The following is an 18,431-nucleotide window of genomic DNA, read 5'->3' as shown; positions in this document are numbered from 1 at the left end:
ATGGTTTCTGGACTAATGTTGATCTCAAGATCTTGGAACAACTAAACCATCCTTTCCAAAAAATGAGTTCACAGAAGTATGTACCTAGGTATTTCTGGATAAGAAACCATTGATAGCTACTAGCAAGACAAGCGAACTAAATTCACCAACAAATACATCTCAGAAAAATAAAGTTTGCCCACCTCTTTGCTAATTTATTATTGACATTAACATATTAACATTAATTAAATTATTAAAATTGACATTATTTGCCTTAATTTGTAAAAGCAAAAAAATACTTATGAAGTAGCATGACCTAATCTATATTGTACTTTATGAAGTACATGCAAAGAAAAAGGTCAGCCTCGTAATCTACATGGTTTTCAAAAAAAAAAAAAAAGACATTTGTTAGCTACTAGTGCTGCCAAATAGCTTACTTGATGGTGCTGATTCACTTTCACTGTTATGTCTTGAACTGGTAGATTCAGAGTTCAAACTAAGAGTGCTGGGAATAGAAGAAAGTTCATTGCAGAGTTGTTCCACATCATCGGGAACTACTGGCCAAAGTTGCCTTCGACTGTGTCTTACTGCATCCCAATTGTGATGTTTCAGAATATCACAGCCTTGCTTTGTTTTTGCTATTAGGCCAAGCACATAGACACAGGTCCTGCATTTAGAAAATAAAAGTCAAATGAAAATCTATTATGAAGTTAAATTAAGTGGGAATGCAATGCAGTTGAATTATAGAAAAATGCTTTCTCTGTTCCTTTTGAATTTGCTCTCCCAGGTCTGCCTAGGGATTTTCAAAATAATCAACATGATACCACTCCCCCCAAAAGACACTCCAAACATTACAACAGTACTCAAGTTTTTAATACAACAAAAATACAGAACTACTAACTATATGGGGAATAATATCAACAGTTTTAATGAATGCATTTCATTTTTTTTCCTTGCCAAATCACACCTGAATGAATAACTTTTTAAACTATTTACTGTTAAATAGTTAAACTATTTACTGTTTTACTGCTTGGTTTCTAGACTTCAGTTATGTATCTCCGGTATATTATTATAGAGACTGGAGATAGAATAGATGGTAAACAAGAAACAATAATGTGCCAAGAAAGATCAGGAAGATTTAAAATACATATTTTAAATCTAATATGGATTACCACAAGGAGTTTACAAAATATTTCATTTTAAAAAGATTCAAGGGCCAAACTTTACCCAACATTCTAAGCATGAATTGGGCTACTTTAAGTTATCTGAACACATTTAGAACTTAAAACAGAGAAACTGTGCTTAACTGTGCTCCAACACCTTCCAAATTTTTTAAGCATTCTGTTTTGCATTAGAAAAGAATGTTTATGTAATTTTACTTCTTTGAGACACTTCAAAGTATAACGTTTCTCACAAGCTTAATGACTACTACAGACAGAAATGTTATTTTCAAGTTACAGTTAAAACATGAGATCTAACTATTTGGTATAGGTATCCTTGCTTAATGAACATTCTTTCTGTGGTTGAAGTTACCAGATAAGACCTTGGGAAGAACTCCTTGCACACAGCTAGCAGCTACCTCATGAAGGGCCAGATTGGGCATGCCTCATCAGCATTTGGAGGAAAAAGATGGCTGGAGTAGCAGAGCACAGAGTGGCTGGAGCTGTGGAGTTAAGTGTGATGAGAGCAGCTGTAGCTGGGTAACTACTCTTTGCTAAGAGCCAGGCCTACCTCATCAGCAGCAGGGGGAAGAGGAGAGCAAAAAACAACAACAAGGCATTGGTTGTACTTTTAGATGATCCCGGCTGGTGCGTTCATCCTAGTCTTGTTTGACTATTCAGTGGTTTTCAATAGCATCAATCATGGAATCCTTCTGAGTGGGTCTGGGGATTATAGGTGGATGGCATTGTAGATGGTGGTGCTGGGAGGGAAGAGACCCTGCGCATAGCCCCCTACTGTGTGGGGTACTGTGGGGTTCAACACTCTCTCTACTCTTTTTTAACATCTACATGAAGCCAATGGATTAGCTGATCTGTCACCATGGGGTGAGGTATCATCTGTACACTGATGATAAACAATTATGTATCTCTGGCCCTGGCAAATTAATACAAGCTGTTGATGTCTTATCCCAACACCAGGAGATAGTTGGAATCTGGATGGGGAACAACAAGCTTCAACTAAATCTTGGCAAAACTGAGGAGCTTTTGATTTTTGAGCTTGTTGATTCTAGGACATGCCATCTTGATGTTGGATGGGATTGCACAGCCCCAGACAGAGCCGGTGCACAATAACTGCAACTGGGAAAGGCATGATTGCACTTATTAAACAAAGCGGTCACACGGGGATCTTGCTGAACAGCAGCTTTGCTCAACAATCAAGATTCCAATCCCAATTGTGATAGTAAGCAAGGACTACCTCTTTAGTGCAGATCCCATCTGTTAAGGAGTTAAATCTGAGGGGACCCAGGAACAAAATGTCTTCTGCTATGGCGCCCATCCTGTTGAACATTATCTCCCCTAAGGTAAGGTGTTTGCGAGCATGAGAATAAGCATGCTACAGTTAGTAGAACTAGCAAACAAAGTATGCCAAACAAGCTGTATCTCCTTCTTTGACAGAGTTACTAACTTCCTAGATTAACGAAATGTTATAAATCTAATATACTTAGACCTCAACGAAGTCTTCAACGGAATGCTTCATGATATTCTCCTTATTTTTAAAGAAAGGCTAGAGAATACTATTGTTAGATGGATTCTTGATTGACGACTGAATGAACTCAAAGACCACACTTTAATAATTTTACATCAGCTGGAGAAGGTAGCTAATATTTCAAGATGAAAGAAAGAATTCAAAAAGAGCTAGGTAATTTGAGAAGTGGGCTGAAATAATTAAGATGGAATTGAATGGAGAAGAATGTAAAGAAGGAAGGAAAAAAAAGAAAGGCACAAATATAAGATGGAAGGAATGGGGGATGGCAGTATGATAGTAATACATGCAAAAACTACCAGGCATTATTGTGAATTACAATCTAAGCCAGGAGTAGTCAACCTTTTTATACCTACCACACACTTTTGTATCTTTGTTAGTAGTAAAATTTTCTAACCGCCCACTGGTTCCACAGTAATGCGCTGTGTATCGTCGTCTGCACATTCCTCTCGCACATTGTGGATTGGGTTTGTGGAGGGGCGCCGGCTACCAGCTCTGCTTGTTTGTTACAGCTGGGTGGTGTGGTGGGAGATGCGCGAGCTATTCTGGGACGAGGCTGTTTTGTTTGCGGTTGTTGTGTCTTGCCCGCTCTCACCGCAGCCGGGGTCTTCTTATCTGCTTCCGAACGCTGAGGAATTTCCTAGTATGCCTCCCGGCCCCAGCCCTGGCTCCATGCCCAGACAGGCTGAGGAGGAGGGGGCACCTCCCGGCCCCAGCCCTGGCTCCATGCCCAGGCAAACGGAGCAGCTAGACCCCTCCCCCTCCTCCACAGCATGTGAGCCTGAGGAAAGTTTATTTCCAACAGCTGCTGATTGGAGTGACCCTCGCATCAGAAGACTGGATAGGCGGAGGCAACAGAAGGAAGGGAGGGGCAGGCCTTAATGAGTGCTGAGTCATGGAGCCACACCCCATGGCCTATATAAAGGATCTGCTTTCTGGCAGTCTCTGAGTCAGGCAAAGTCGAACTTATCTTGCTGAAGTCACTTTCTGGTCTCCTGCCTGCTCTGAGGACTTTGCTAGGACTTTGGGCAGAGCTGCAGAGGCAAGCCTGATTCGGATTTCCCTGACCCGGCCGTCAGCGGATGAGTGGGACACGACAGCGGTCGTACTATAGCGCCATTTAGTTTCACTTACATAATGTGAACTAAACTTATGCGTGGGCGATACAAATAATATATTTTCAGAAATTTATTTTATTTTATTTATTTATAATTTAATTTCTATACCGCCCTTCTCCCGAAGGACTCAGGGCGGTTTACAGCCATACAAGCGAATTAAACCCCGGAGGCAGCTCATTCCATAGGGCCGGTGCTGCCACAGAGAAGGCCCTCCCCCTGGGGGCCGCCAACCGACATTGTTTGGTCGACGGCACCCTGAGGAGGCCCACTCCTTGGGAGTGCACAGGTCGTTGGGAGGCTATCGGTGGCAGAAGGCGGTCTCGTAGATAACCCGGTCATAAACCGTGGAGCACTTTAAAGGTAGTGACCAACATCTTGAATTGCACCCGGAAGGCTACCGGCAGCCAGTGCAGGCCACGCAGGATAGGTGTTATATGGGAGCAATGTGGTGCTCCCTCTATCACCCGTGCAGCCGCATTCTGGACTAGCTGGAGCCTCCTGGTGCTCTTCAAGGGGAGCATTGCAATAGTCCAGGCGGGAAGTAATGAGGGCGTGAGTGACTGTGCGTAAGGAGTCCCGATCAAGGAAGGGGCGCAACTGGCGAATCAGGCGGACCTGATAAAATGCTCCCCTGGCGTCGGCCATCAAATGTTCCTCTAAGGACAGCCGATCGTCCAGGAGAACGCCCAAGTTGCGCACCCTTCCCCTGGGGGTCAATACTTCCCCCCCAACAGTCAGTGATGGCGTAAGCCGACTATACCGGGACGCCGGAACCCACAGCCACTCTGTCTTGGAGGGGTTGAGCTGGAGCCTGTTCCTCCCCATCCAGAACCGCATGGCTTCAAGACACTGGCCCATCACCTAAATTGTCACGGGGAATTTTATGAAAACCTAATGAAAATGTTTTTAAATAATGTTATGAAATTTTTTTAAAAAGTCAATTAATCCGCATATAGATGTGAGGTCGAACGACTAGCCTTGTGGTGCGACCGTAACAATCTGGAACTGAACACACTCAAAACTGTAGAAATGGTGGTAGACTTTAGGAGAAACCCTTCCATACTTCCACCTCTCACAATATTGACAACACAGTATCAACAGTAGAAACCTTCAAATTTCTAGGTTCTATCATATCGCAAGATCTAAAATGGACAGTTAACATCAAAAACATCATCAAAAAAAGGACAACAAAGACTTTCTTTCTGTGCCAACTCAGAAAGCTCAAACTGCCCAAGGAGCTACTGATCCAATTCTACAGAGGAATTATTGAGTCTGTCATTTGCACCTCTATAACTGTCTGGTTTGGTTCTGCAACCCAACAAGAAAGACACAGACTTCAGAGGATAATTAGAACTGCAGAAAATATAATTGCTACCAACCTGCCTTCCATTGAGGACCTGTATACTGCACGAATCAAGAAGAGGGCCGTGAAAATATTTACAGATCCCTCACATCCTGGACATAAACTGTTTCAACTCCTACCATCAAAACGACGCTATAGAGCATTGCACACCAGAACAACTAGACACAAGAACAATTTTTCCCCAAAGGCCATCACTCTGCTAAACAAATAATTTCCTCAACACTGTCAAACTATTTACTAAATCTACACTACTATTAATCTTCTCATCGTTTTCATCACCAATCTCTTTCCACTTATGACTGTATGACTGTAACTTTTTGTTGCTATCATTAAGGGTTAAATTGCAACCTATGACCATCATTTGTGTTGTAAATGTTGTACCTTTGATGAAGGTATTTTTTTTCCTTTTTCTTTTATGTACACTTAGAGCATATGCACCAAAACAAATTCCTTGTGTGTCCAATCACACTTGGCCAATAAATTCTATTCTATTCTATTCTATTAAATTTAAAAAAAGGAAAGTGCTTCAGTATCGGACAAAACCCCTACCACCCACCAGGAAAGCTGGAACGCCCACTAGTGGGCGGTAGGGACCAGGTTGACTACCACTGATCTAAGCCATACTGATGGAATTGCAAAAAAAGAGCCAAATGGTGTCCTAGGGTGTATTAACAGAAACACACAGTCCGGATGGCAGAAAGCAACTGTTCTCTTCTATCATGCCTCAATTAGATCTCATGTGGAATACTCTATCTAGTTCTTAACACTCTCTTTCAAACAGGACAGTGACAAATTGGAGCAAGCTCAAAGGAATGCTACAGAAATTGTAAAAGGTCTAAAAACCATCCTTTGAGGAATAGTTAAAGGATATGGGTATATTAAGCCTACTAAGCCTCTTCCAAAGGAAGATATTAATCTCAAAACTGTCATTCTGGAGAGGGAGTGGACTTATTTTCTATAGTTTCAGAGGGCAGGACCAGAATCAATGGGTTAAATCTGCAAGGAAGCAAGTTCATGCTAGATATCAAAAGGAAATTCCCGACTACACAAATTGTCAGCTGTGGAACAAAAAATAGCTAGTTCTCCATGGTGATGGTCTCAAGCGATAATAACATTTTAACTGAAATGTGAGCAATCCTTTGCTAGAGGCCTTCCAACAGACTGAATGGTCATATATCTGAAATGCTTTACTAGTTTCTGCAGAGATCTCCTGAGAGAAGGTTGACCTCTGAGGTCTCTTTTAGTTCTATGATGTCATAAAAATCTAAATATATTGATGCTCAGACAGTATAAATTGTTCATAGACATTTTACAATGCCATTTCCAGTTTTCAAATTCTACTTACCCTCTAATACAAAGGACCTCACAATGCTGGGCAAGTGCCATTATATCGGGTATCACATTTTCCTCCTGAAGCAAATTCAATCCCCAGTTTGAAGAGCCAATATTTCCCTTAAATATAAATAAATGTCAATAAATAGAAAATCAAGGTATGCTTGACAAAAGACAGTGATTTATAATCTCAAAACAAATTTTGCATAACTGATACACCTTTTCTACTTACGTAAATATCTACTTGAGCCATCGAAGGATAGTCTTTTAAAAATATTGGCATCGTTCTATTAATCTAATTTTCAACATCACAAGGAATATGTTTTTTAAAATCCATTTTATTAGGCCAATAAAAATATGGTTAATGTGGTTAATATTACACACTTGTAAAATTCCCTTCTTCTACTAAAGGAGTCTTCCTTTGTAGGAATAATCAGAACCATTGGATTCAACCCACAGGATACCAAATATAATACCAAACATTTAACCTTGACATCAACAGTTTCTTCTTGGACTAACAACCCAAAGTCAAATGGATAAACCATAAATTTGATAACAGTATGATATCCATGACTTATTAACCAAGAAAAAATGGTGTTTCTCATGATGATGCAAAGTAATTTTGGCAGCCAACTGCAGCAAGTTTTTTTTTTTTTAATTTTCAGATGTTTGCAATATTGCCATAATGTTGTCTTTGTGATTCAGGTAAGTTAAACCAGTTTGAAAGCTAAAGAAACTTTTTATTTTTCCTACTGGAAACAAGTAGGACACAGGGTTACTAATGTTGAAAGGCTTGTGCCAAACTTTGACAATCTTTATTGGTTTAATAGAGATAGATCAATGCAATCTCTAAATTTGTAGTGAAAAAAAGAGAAACCATAAAGGCTGCAGTTATCGTTGCCAGACATAATTTAAAATTAATTCTTATCCCAAAACATTTGCTTTTATTTTTTATAATTTGGACGCTTTCCTTCAAAGCCTCTTAGATGAACATAAAAAGCCATCTTAATGACTGTTTTAAAGTCCTAAATCCTTCTAGCTCATCTTCCAAGCTAGAAATATAACATAGTTTTGCTGACAATTATATTTTCATTCTGAAAGCATTTGCCTTCTTCTTAGCTCATCTAAATGCAAATATATTATTTATAAGTTCCATTGATAATTTATTTTAATTATTTAACATTTTATTACTGGCTGCTTTAAGCATCATTTTTAGTTAAAAAGAAACAGAATACAAACAAAGTCTAATACGTTATTTCACCTCTCTATAGCAATTTACAAACATTTCAGAATAGAAGCAAACTCGTAATCACCAACTGATACTTAGTTGTATATATATATATATATATTAAAACGTAGTAAATATTTTTAACTAACCAGTGCCCAAAGAGCAGCTTTTAGTTGCTTAATCCCCTCCCATTTTTCCAGCATAGGGGAACGGATAGTGTAACTCAGGTCAGGAACAATACTCTAAACAACAACAACGACAAAAAAACAACCACCACAGTGTAATTTATTTATCAAGTGTTCAATTCTGTTTTCATATGAAAGCAGTGCTAATAATAAAATACAAATATTTATGCTTTTAATCACATTTTCACATCTTGTAGAGGCAAAACAATGTCACTGCAATGGAGGCCATCTATTTCTGTAGACTAAAGAAATGGGGATTAAAATATCAAGGGTGAAGGAGCAAGAAGCTGAAATATTTCTTCTTAGCTTTATAAATTAATCCTCAGCAATTATTCCCATCAGTTAAAAGGAGAGAGTGCGTACATGAATTCTGGCAATCGTTTAACCTTATATGTGATTTCACAAATCCTGACTTGCTTATGGAGTCAATTGGGTAAGCCAAGTCAAATTGCCTTGTAGCGTGGATTATGCTACATACTTCTGAATCAGTAATAGGCAAATAAATGCTAAAGTTAGTGAAAAGAATATAGCATTCAATTAATATTAATATATTTGAATCAGTTACATTAAATTTCCTCACCTGAGCTTCCAACAAATGACAGCCAGTTTTGTGGTGTACTAGTTGGCCATAGAGATGAACTGGCAAGTAGACATGTGGCCGCTGTAATCTGTGGGGAAGAAAAAAAGTTGGTTTGCACTGAATTAATTCTAACAATTTTAAAACCATCTGCATAACTATAGGCATTGCTTTAAGAAATGAGTCAAGGTTATTTTACCTTTGGTTGCTCCGACGAACATAATTATCACCATCAACAGGTTTGCGGTACGTAGTAAGTGCTTCATTTAATTGTTCTTCTATCAAGTCAACATATTTTAAATTGTATTCCTAGGATATAATGGAATTCAGAGATCTTCAGAAAAACATTTTCTCTAGCAATAAATTATGTTTATAAACACATTACATAATGACCCAGGTAAAAAATGTTCCCTAACTCCAATATGATAAAATACTCACTGGAAGTTGATTTTATAATCAAAATATTTTAAAAGCATGTCTCTATGAGAGACAACATGATTGAGCAAGATCAATACAATGCAATTCCCATTGGTTCAGGTTCACAATTTTACAAAGAAAGTCTGACTATCCTATACAACTCTTCTATTTAAATTTATTTTTCTATAACCAATTAGAATAGTTGGCATCAATGATAATGCCTCTCCATTCATTTGTTACACCAGGATGTTCATTATGCAAAGTAGTCAAAGGATAAGCTCTATTATTAAACCCACACAGCCTCTTTCAGTAGGGCAATACTTCCACAGGTTATGCGGAAATGTTAATTTAGTTTCAGCAAGCACTTCTAATGAAAGGGGCAATTTTGGATAGGACTAATTTGGAGAATGTGGATCAAATGTAATTTTTAAAAACTGCTTTGTCTTTAAATCCCTGACTTTCCTTCTTCCATCCAAACAATATTACATTTGATTTACCTTCAAACAATTTAATACTATTATTACTTTTCAACATGGGATGGCAAATAATTCTGATTTTGTGGACCACTGAGTCTCGCTCCCCCAGGAGTCCTAGGACCACACTTTAAGAAATACTGATCTAAGATGATTATATTCTAAGAATGATATTCTAAAAATGCCATTTAAAATAATTTTTATAAAAATTAAATAATAAGTGTAATTAAAACTGTTTAAGATTCTGCAAATTTTCATATATGCACTATATACTCTTTGTAAATTGAGCTTCTGTACAAATTCAATCACTCTCCAAGAAATGGCTATCTAAAATTTTAATTTGAATACTGTTAATTCCACTAAATTATTAGTTTATTCAAACTGATTACCTAAGATAGAATTTTAAGTATAATTTTTCCAAACATCCGCACTTCTAAGCATAAGAAGTCACATGGAAGGAGCTGAATAGGTACAGGTGGTAGTCCTTGCTTAACAGAACTGGGACCAGAATTTCCATCCTTAAATGATGTGGTTTTTAGTTATATATCAAGTTACGACACTGTTTAGTGACAGAATATTCAATAGTCCTGTTTTTGATCATCAGACTAGAACTGCATGTTGTTAGGCAAGGATCTTGCGCTTTTCCTGCCCTGCAATGCTCACTTCTGTTTAAACTCCACCCACCTGTTTATCTTTCTCCATGTCTGCTGTTTTGGCCACCCTGTTGTTTTCTTCCTCTTACTGCCATTATAACTTCAAACAGTCCCTGAATGAGTGGTTGTTAAGTGAGATCTACATGTATTTAAAATTATTCTGAAATCAATGCCTAGATAGTCTTCCTTATGAGCATTTGTGTCCCTAATATTTGCTGGTAACAAAGTAGGCTCAGGTAAAGCTGCAGCATAATAGCTTACACACATATAACAGAGTTCCAAGGAAAGATTCCAATTTGATAATTAAATACCTTCTGCCACTTCTCCATTTGTTTTGTTACATAGCCTCGTTCATTTAGATAGGAAAACCCTTTGGGGATTGACAAAAATCTGAACAAAACAAAACAAAATAAACCATTGTTTATAAAATACATTCAGAGCAAATGCAAATTAACTGCCTTGTTTTCACCGGAATAATAATGTAAATGTTTACCTTAGCAGCAAAAGCATACCCTTGTCTCCTAGATGAGAAAGTGCTGGTTTCATTTGAATGAGGGCATGAAGATTAGCCTAAAAAGACGACAAGACGGACAGAGTTAATGTGGTATAATAACAATATAGTCATTAATATAATATATAAACAGGATTAATATAAAAAATAAGGCTTATTTCTTCTTCAACTAATGAAGAAGGAAAAAGTCTCACCTTGTCTTCACATGCTTCATCAAGGATTTCAAGTGCTTCAGAAGAAATTGCTTTATTTTTGTCATGAAGCTGTGTGACAAGTAACTCAATTCCCCAATTACTGAAGAACTCTACATTGGCCCTCAGAAGTACTCGGAGGTGTTTTGTAGCATATAACCTACAATTCTATGAAAGAAAAAACAAACAGATCATTGGAAAACCAGAAAATGGAACATGATTAGCAATTGGGTTTACATACACAACATGTATGATTGTACAATTAATGTTAATTTCAAATCAAAATCAAGATTGGAGTCTACTTGATCTATAAGCTTCTGTCTTCCATAACATTTTCCCCAAATATAATATATTTAATTGAAAGAAAATTAAAAAGAAAGACTAGGTCCCCTGCTCCAATATTCTCTTAAATGGGGAGGGGAAGAGATAACATAAGTTTCATTGTAACTACAGTAAAAGACACAGACAAGCTTTTTCTATCAATCTTCCAGTGTTTTTTTTAAGGGGGAAGAGATTTAATTCAGAATCAGATTTCTTTGGGTTAAATATGACATGTTTAAGTGTATGTATGTACAGTGATGCTTAAAAATTTGTGAATCCCTTTGAATTTTCAATATTTCTGCATAAATCTGATCTAACTTAAATTGGGCAGATGAGTAAAGTACACCAGAGCAGAAATGGTAATTTCTGGTAAAGAATTCCCTGAGAAATGGATAATCTGGCCACATATAACACAGCTTTATAAATTCATCTTTTTCCATGGCTTTTATTACTTTTATTTTTATTTAACATGATTCACTGTATTTTATTGTAACTGAATTTATTTGAAATTGGCTTTATTTATATATAACTATAATATAAAGATTTTATTACTATGTCAGTATTATGTTTCATGGCCTAAACCAGCTGAGTAGCCATGAACGTGCCAGATGGCTAAAAGCAAATAAATAAATAGCTTACTGTTTATCTACAGTATTATGATGTATTTATCTCTTACCATCTTTCAGGACATTCCTTCATAAAGGTATGAAGGGTGAAAGAAAATGGCTGACTCAGGTCACCCAGTTATTTTCAAGCTTATGTCTGAGAAAGGATTCAAATATAGTTCATCATTTCAGCTTCTATACTATACCATGAAAACATGAGTAAGATAATCTGCCTTTCAAAAATGTATAGATATAGAAACTTTATAGTGATATGTCATGTAAATGGTCACAATTCTGGACAAAAATTTTCTTTTTTGTATTGTTGTATTTATGTTTTTTGTGTTTTTGGTGTTTAAAAATTAATAAAATATGGTTTTTTAAAAAAAGATAATCTGCCTTTCACTTACATCGGTTGATGCTGTTAGGATTTTAGAAAGGATGACTCTTGCTAAACCATCTCTGCTGTAGTCTAAACTAGAAACTGTCAGTTTGAGTAAGTGATCTTGATTCTTCAAGGAACACAGATTAAGGAGACTGGAAAAAAATGAACAATGAATAGAATTCTAATAAGATATGGATATATACTTATAACTAAAACAGAATCTAAAAAGATATATTCCTAGTTAAGAAAAGCAGTGTGATCTCTACCTAAATGCCTTTTATTTTCCTGTTCTTCCGTTGATGTCTCTGCTACTGTTAGAATAACTTTGCCTAGATTAATTTTACGTATAATAAACTTTACGTATTTATTTATATGAGTTCTATAGCTGCCCATCTCAATAAGTGACCCTGGGCAGTATACATCATAAAACATATACTGTAAGAGTATTATTATGGCATTTAAATAATACATATTGATTTTTTCCACCATTTTTCCAGGGAAAATGACAAGTGCTTAGGTCTCATTACATTCTATAAATATGAAATGTTTATTCAGAAAACATTAAGATATATTTATCTTCTGCAACAGTCTTTAAATTTATGGTAGTTTGTGTTCAACATTTTTACAAATAAAATCTAAAATAAGATTGCTTCTCCAAAAATAAAAAAGTTAATGTCAACTAGTCACAGCTAACTATAGTTTACCACGCATTCAATGATGACACACATTAAGATAATTTCTATGTTTAAGTTTCTGGAACCTCAACATTTCAAAAACTATTTTTGTTAACTAAATACATACCACTGAAATACATTACACTTTTCAAGCATTTTCACTCCATGGGGATGACAGGAAAGGGTACCAAAAAATAAGAAGTAGTGCTGACTAAGCGTGTTAAGTAAACCATTGTTCTGGAGACTGCGTTCTGGTTTCAGTCCTGAAGAAATGTTAAGCCAGTGCACAATATCTCTTACTAACTCTTCGAGGTAGCCATGCCCATCCTGCTTTAAAAGGAAAGAGCAAAAAAACTTTGTTCATGTTACTTTTAGCAAAGTTTCCTTGCTTAATGAAAATAATACGTTTTCAACTTTTCTGGGGTATAAAAACAAACAACTGCTGAGTTCCCTAGAAAAGCAAAACAAAAAGTAAATATAAAATTTCTAAAATGCCTGACATTTAAAAATCTGTGCTTAAATCAAACGATACATAATACAGAAAAAATACAAAAAAATGTATGCGACAATGCTGGGGAGTTGTTTTTAAGAAATTTAGATTACATGTGAAATGTGGAGACAGTCAGTCTTGATAATGCCTCAAATGATTTTGACATAGACTGAAAGTCATTCCTATGGTGATTATGGCAGTAATATATATAAACAATCCACAGGCAATCCACATTTTTTCCAAAGCTAACAATGGAAAGAGAAAGTGCCAAGTCAAGACCAGTTTTTTGGCAAAAGTGAACTTAATCTTCTGTTGTTTTCTTCTACACGTTGAGTTTTGTCAATGAAAATCAAGCCAAAAAAAAAAAAGGAAAGAACTGGAACAAACAATTCTGATTTACCTTTTGCACATCACAGAAAGTTAGGAATGCAAAAGGTGAACATGTAGAAATTGTAGATAATTGTTAAGTCTGTATCTACCTTTTGTTGCACCTGCCTTCCTTCCTTCTTTCCTTCCTGTCTTCCTTCCTGAGGGGCAAAAGGGCATGTTGATTGACCCATGAATTACTTCCACTCAATATTCTGAAGCATATCAGGCCAGTGTGTACTATTTTTTAAGTTTTAATTTCTAAATGCATAATTATCTCTTAAAATGCATCTTCTGAAGCATGAAAGACATAAATTTCTTGGCTAATGTATCAACTAAGGCAAGACTTAGGAGATATAACTAGCATTTTATTTGTTTCTGAACTGTTTGCAATTTATGTGTTATGTGTTTTGATTAATAAACTTTGAAATTGATTGGTGTGCTTTAATTAATTTTTATAACTAATCTAATGTGGTTGTTCCAAAATATTGTGCTGCCTCAGGTGTTTAAACAAAAAGGGTGGCATTATTATTTGACAAGCAGTCAGACTAAGTAGAAAATCTACTTAATAGGCACCATTTAATTACATTTTATATTCCCATGTAGTGCTAAGTATAAGAAGAGGAATAATCATTTCAAAGAATTTTACGCATATCACACTCTTTTAATTTTAAATTTATTTACTGAAACAAAACTTTGCCAGTATCTTTTATATTACACGTTCTACTATGACCCAGAATAAGCAATATATTTTATGAATTCCATTTTGCCCCCAAATTATTTGTATTTCCTACTTAATTGTAAAGGTTCAGAATTAAATTCTTCCATTAAAATATTTCCAGTTTTGTTGATCTGGTAAAAATTGTATGATTTTGCACTTAAAATACATCAAACAGCAATCTGCCAGTCTTTAATTATAGCTAAAAAAAGTAAATAAATTTTACCTCTTCAGATTCAAGGAGAAATTCAGTAAATTGACAACCAACAACTGTAAGCTGTTTTGACTTTGCATAATCAAGATCTAGATTGGCATACAATTTACTGCTAGGCTTGTAAAAATACATCAGTCGCCGTACAAATCTAATATCAAACAAAAGAATGAGGCAATTAAAAACATAACTAAAGGCTTCTGACAATGTATGTACCTGTATATAGTTATTTATATTACAAGATGAAAGTTTCATCAAACTTAAATCAAAAGGAATTTTTTACAAAATCTGTGACATTAAATCTAACTTGTCCCTGAGGTCTATTGTCAAAACTATACTCAACAGCCTATGGGGAAATGATAGAGAACTTTTTTCTGTAGCTATTTCTGTTTTGTAAGACATTTACTTCAAGAAATAATTAATATGACCTCTGTCACTGATTCTTCCTATTTAACAAATCTTCTTTATTCCAACAAGGATTTTTTTCAGTAATCCTGAGAATTTTTGTGCAGTAATCCTTTATTTTAGTTGTTCATATCTGCTATCTACTACAATCTCAGTTACAAACATATTAAATATATTAAATATGCATTTTAATAAATGAATAAAAAATGAATCCTTCTGCTATCCCAAGAGGAGCACGTACATTACCGGATTTCCTTTTCAAGCAATACTTCTGAACCCATGCAAGTAGGTGATTATTATATTTTATATTATAGAAATGGTAGCAGTAACTTATTAGGAAATCTGATGCATTTTATTTCTCTAACAACATATAAGCTAAAGAAGACTGCAGATGTGTGTTTTCAACTCTGAATTTGTTAAATGTTTAAATCCAACAAATCTTTCTCCTTTATGTTGCTTATTCACAAATGTGAACCTACCAACAACTTTTCATATCCCTTCAAACTTGTATAATCTTTTATTTGAATACAGGATTCAATATGGAATTTTGAGAGGAATATATTATTTAAAAGTAACCAGTCAGAATAAGCTTTTTTTTTAATTGGTGGAGGAAAAAAGAAATTATGTCTGCCATCTTGCACTTACAGAATCTGATTTTTAATTAAATGAAATATGTGAGAAATATAATGTAACAAATGCTTCTAAGACCAAGAGACAGTTCTTACTGAAAGTTATAATAGTAGATAGGAATTGCAATATTTCAGAATCATCACAGGGTATCAAGCATGGTGGGCATCCCATTCAAATTTAACTCAAACCTTGTCTAGCCAGCTAAGTTTTAAACCATATAGGTGTACATCACTAGGCTTCTGCATTAAGTTTTAGATCAGAAAATGGCCAACAGAATACTCATATGACTGGAAGCATTATAGAGATCCTTTTTTATGACACGCTCTGTGACAGAATCTCACAAACTCAGTGGCTAAGACAATAGTATAATTATTATTTTACTTTCAAACCTATCCATTTGTTCAACACCCTTAAGAATAACTTCTTGTACAATTTATAGATTACAGAGGGCTGGTAGTTCAGCACCTGAAAATAATTGTTTACACCCGTTTCCTTATGTGGATGCCACACTAGATTTATATTTCTTTCTGGATCTAAAATAGCTGAAAATAGTTTCATTTACAAGAAGCTAAATTCAAAATTATTGGACGAAAAGACAATATAATTTCTTTTTTTTCCCTAATGTATCAACTGTTGGCTAAAGCGTTACAATAACAACAACAAAAGCCCAAGACAAAATGAAATATTTTTGTAATTATTTTTGTTGACATAGTTTCATACCTGTGCAACTGCTCATCCTTGTTAGTCTTTAAGTTAATATTTGGCCACTAAAAACAGCAAATACAAAGCATGGTAAGAATTATTTCAATTAATTTCTTGTATTTCAATTCTTAAATGCTAATTATAGTATCATCATACTGTACATCTTACCTTAAGTATGGTCCCTATCAGATTCCAATTCCATTCCAGATTTTCTTTGTGATGAAGAACTTGGCTATCCCGCAGATTCATTAATAGTGCTTCTTCAGTATCCTTCAGCAGCAGGGAAGGAAAAATAAAAATAAAGTAATCCCACTGTAAAGTTGCCTCCGCGTTACTAAACACATTTCAAATTAACCATACCAATATATATATATTTATTTTAAAAAAATAAAACCAAAACCTCAGAGTTGAACTAGTATCTAGTGAGACAGGCTCCCATGCAAATGAAAAAAAAAGTTAGCTTAAAATGGCTACCCATTATAGAAGGAAGGATTAGGTTAAATATTATGTAAGTACTATGTTCTTCTGATGACAAAGAACCTAGATAAGTCTACCTTAAGAATAAAGATATCTTTCTGCACGCGATACTGATCTCTTCGCTGATGGGTTGACATCGCTTTCTGGACAATGTGATCTAGATGAAGACTGTAAGGTTTAGGGCCTCTTTTCTTCATTTCATGAAAGCGTTTCAAGCAGTTCAATGCAGCACTGGCTCGTCTAGCAGAAGAACATGATAATGTAATTACTGTATTTAATAAGGTTCTAAAAATATATTGGGTTTTTTTCTGTAAATCTCAGGGATTTTTATGCTGAAATGGCTTTGTAGTTTGTTGACTTGAAACCACTATAAACCAAGTCCGATTTCAGTAGTTTAGATGAAATGCTTGAATAATGACCACAATTGAGTCCAACATTTATGTCACTAAGTGAGACAGTTAAGTGAATTTTGCACCATTTTAAAATCTTTCTTGCCACAGTTGTTAAGTGAATCACTTAAATTGTTAAGTTAGCAACATGGTTGTTAATTGAATCTGGCTTCCCCATTGACTCTGCTTGTCAGACTGTCACAAAAGGTGATTCCATGACACTGTAACTGTCATAAATATGAATTTTGATCACATGACCATGGAGATGCTGCAACGGTAGTGTGAAAAATGGTCATAAGTAACTTTTTCCAGTGCTGTTGTAACTTTGAATGGTCACTAAATGAACTGATGTAACTTGAAGACTACCTGTATAAACAAAATTACCTGAACATAATTTACATATAGTTCTATAATAATTGATTTTGCAAATTATTGGTTCTTATACCAAGATTTAAGACAACTGTCTTTAGAATAATTATGCAGGAGTATCAGCGCCTCTAGGGTTTGCTGCAGTGGAGATGAAATTGTTTTAAAAAGGAAAATACTATTTAAGGGTAAAGCATTCAACTTATGTAGTTCTAATTCATGCTTTGAAGTTTAAGTCACAGAGAAATAACTCCTGAAAATGTTAACTAATAAAATTGAAAATGATGAAAACAAAATAAAATGAGCTCACTACTAATAGTGCTCTCTAGCCATAAACAGAAAAAAAAGAGAAAATGAATGTTAATTGGCCTTTGAATAAGTGCTGCTGGTGTAGAAATATGCCAAATAAACTTTATGAAAGATGTACAATTTAGGCAAATACAGTGGATTCAGAAAGCATTCAGACTTCTTTCACTTTTGTCAATTTCATTATGCTGTAGCCCGATTCTAGTGTAGAATCAGGCTTCAGCATAACAAAATTGACAAAAGTGAAGGGGGGTTGCATACTTTCTAAATTCACTGTATATGTTGTTTGCTTCACAGAATATATTATAAAGTGTTATGATTTTTTGAAAATTTGTAATTTCAAAACAAGAAAACAAGAAGGTTATACTTGCTTTCTTTTGAAAATACACATAATCTGTCTTAATCACTATTTTGGCAAAGGAAATTTTCAGATGAAAATAATAATACAAGGAGCAAAATCTGCTCAGCAGTGTTATTTATACAACTGATGTTCCTCTGCTGATGGAAAGCTGTTTGACAGAGCAGGGACTACCATCAACAGAAAAAAGGAGGAAACTTTCAGTGAGAAGTAATTCTATCTCTCTCTGACTCATCAGTATTCTATTTTGAATAAAGTAAAACAAAGTAAAATGTTTGATAACTAAAATGTATTCGGATGT

At 35.2% G+C, this 18,431-nt stretch overlaps 1 protein-coding gene across 2 annotated transcripts in view; it reads right to left on the bottom strand.

Annotated features, from left to right (window-relative positions):
• RICTOR (RPTOR independent companion of MTOR complex 2) overlaps positions 1-18,431 on the bottom strand; it is a 53,214-nt gene that overhangs the window by 9,728 nt on the left and 25,055 nt on the right. The window contains exons 17-31 of one of the 2 annotated variants that reach the window (XM_058170018.1): positions 16,789-16,951; positions 16,403-16,504; positions 16,253-16,299; positions 14,513-14,648; positions 13,682-13,729; positions 12,840-13,039; positions 12,064-12,190; positions 10,734-10,898; positions 10,522-10,598; positions 10,340-10,418; positions 8,685-8,794; positions 8,489-8,576; positions 7,873-7,965; positions 6,509-6,615; positions 417-646 (exon numbers count right to left, since the gene is read on the bottom strand). In XM_058170018.1, coding sequence (XP_058026001.1) covers positions 417-646; positions 6,509-6,615; positions 7,873-7,965; positions 8,489-8,576; positions 8,685-8,794; positions 10,340-10,418; positions 10,522-10,598; positions 10,734-10,898; positions 12,064-12,190; positions 12,840-13,039; positions 13,682-13,729; positions 14,513-14,648; positions 16,253-16,299; positions 16,403-16,504; positions 16,789-16,951 — 1,772 coding nt within the window. Of the gene's footprint in view, positions 1-416; positions 647-6,508; positions 6,616-7,872; positions 7,966-8,488; positions 8,577-8,684; positions 8,795-10,339; positions 10,419-10,521; positions 10,599-10,733; positions 10,899-12,063; positions 12,191-12,839; positions 13,043-13,681; positions 13,730-14,512; positions 14,649-16,252; positions 16,300-16,402; positions 16,505-16,788; positions 16,952-18,431 lie in introns of both variants that reach the window. The other variant, XM_058170017.1, reaches the window with a different exon arrangement.

Source organism: Ahaetulla prasina, chromosome 2 (genome assembly GCF_028640845.1).
Source record: "Ahaetulla prasina isolate Xishuangbanna chromosome 2, ASM2864084v1, whole genome shotgun sequence".
Taxonomy (NCBI): domain Eukaryota; kingdom Metazoa; phylum Chordata; class Lepidosauria; order Squamata; family Colubridae; genus Ahaetulla; species Ahaetulla prasina.
The sequence above is the reverse complement of the archived record's forward strand: the minus strand, read 5'-3'. Positions and strand labels throughout refer to the sequence as shown.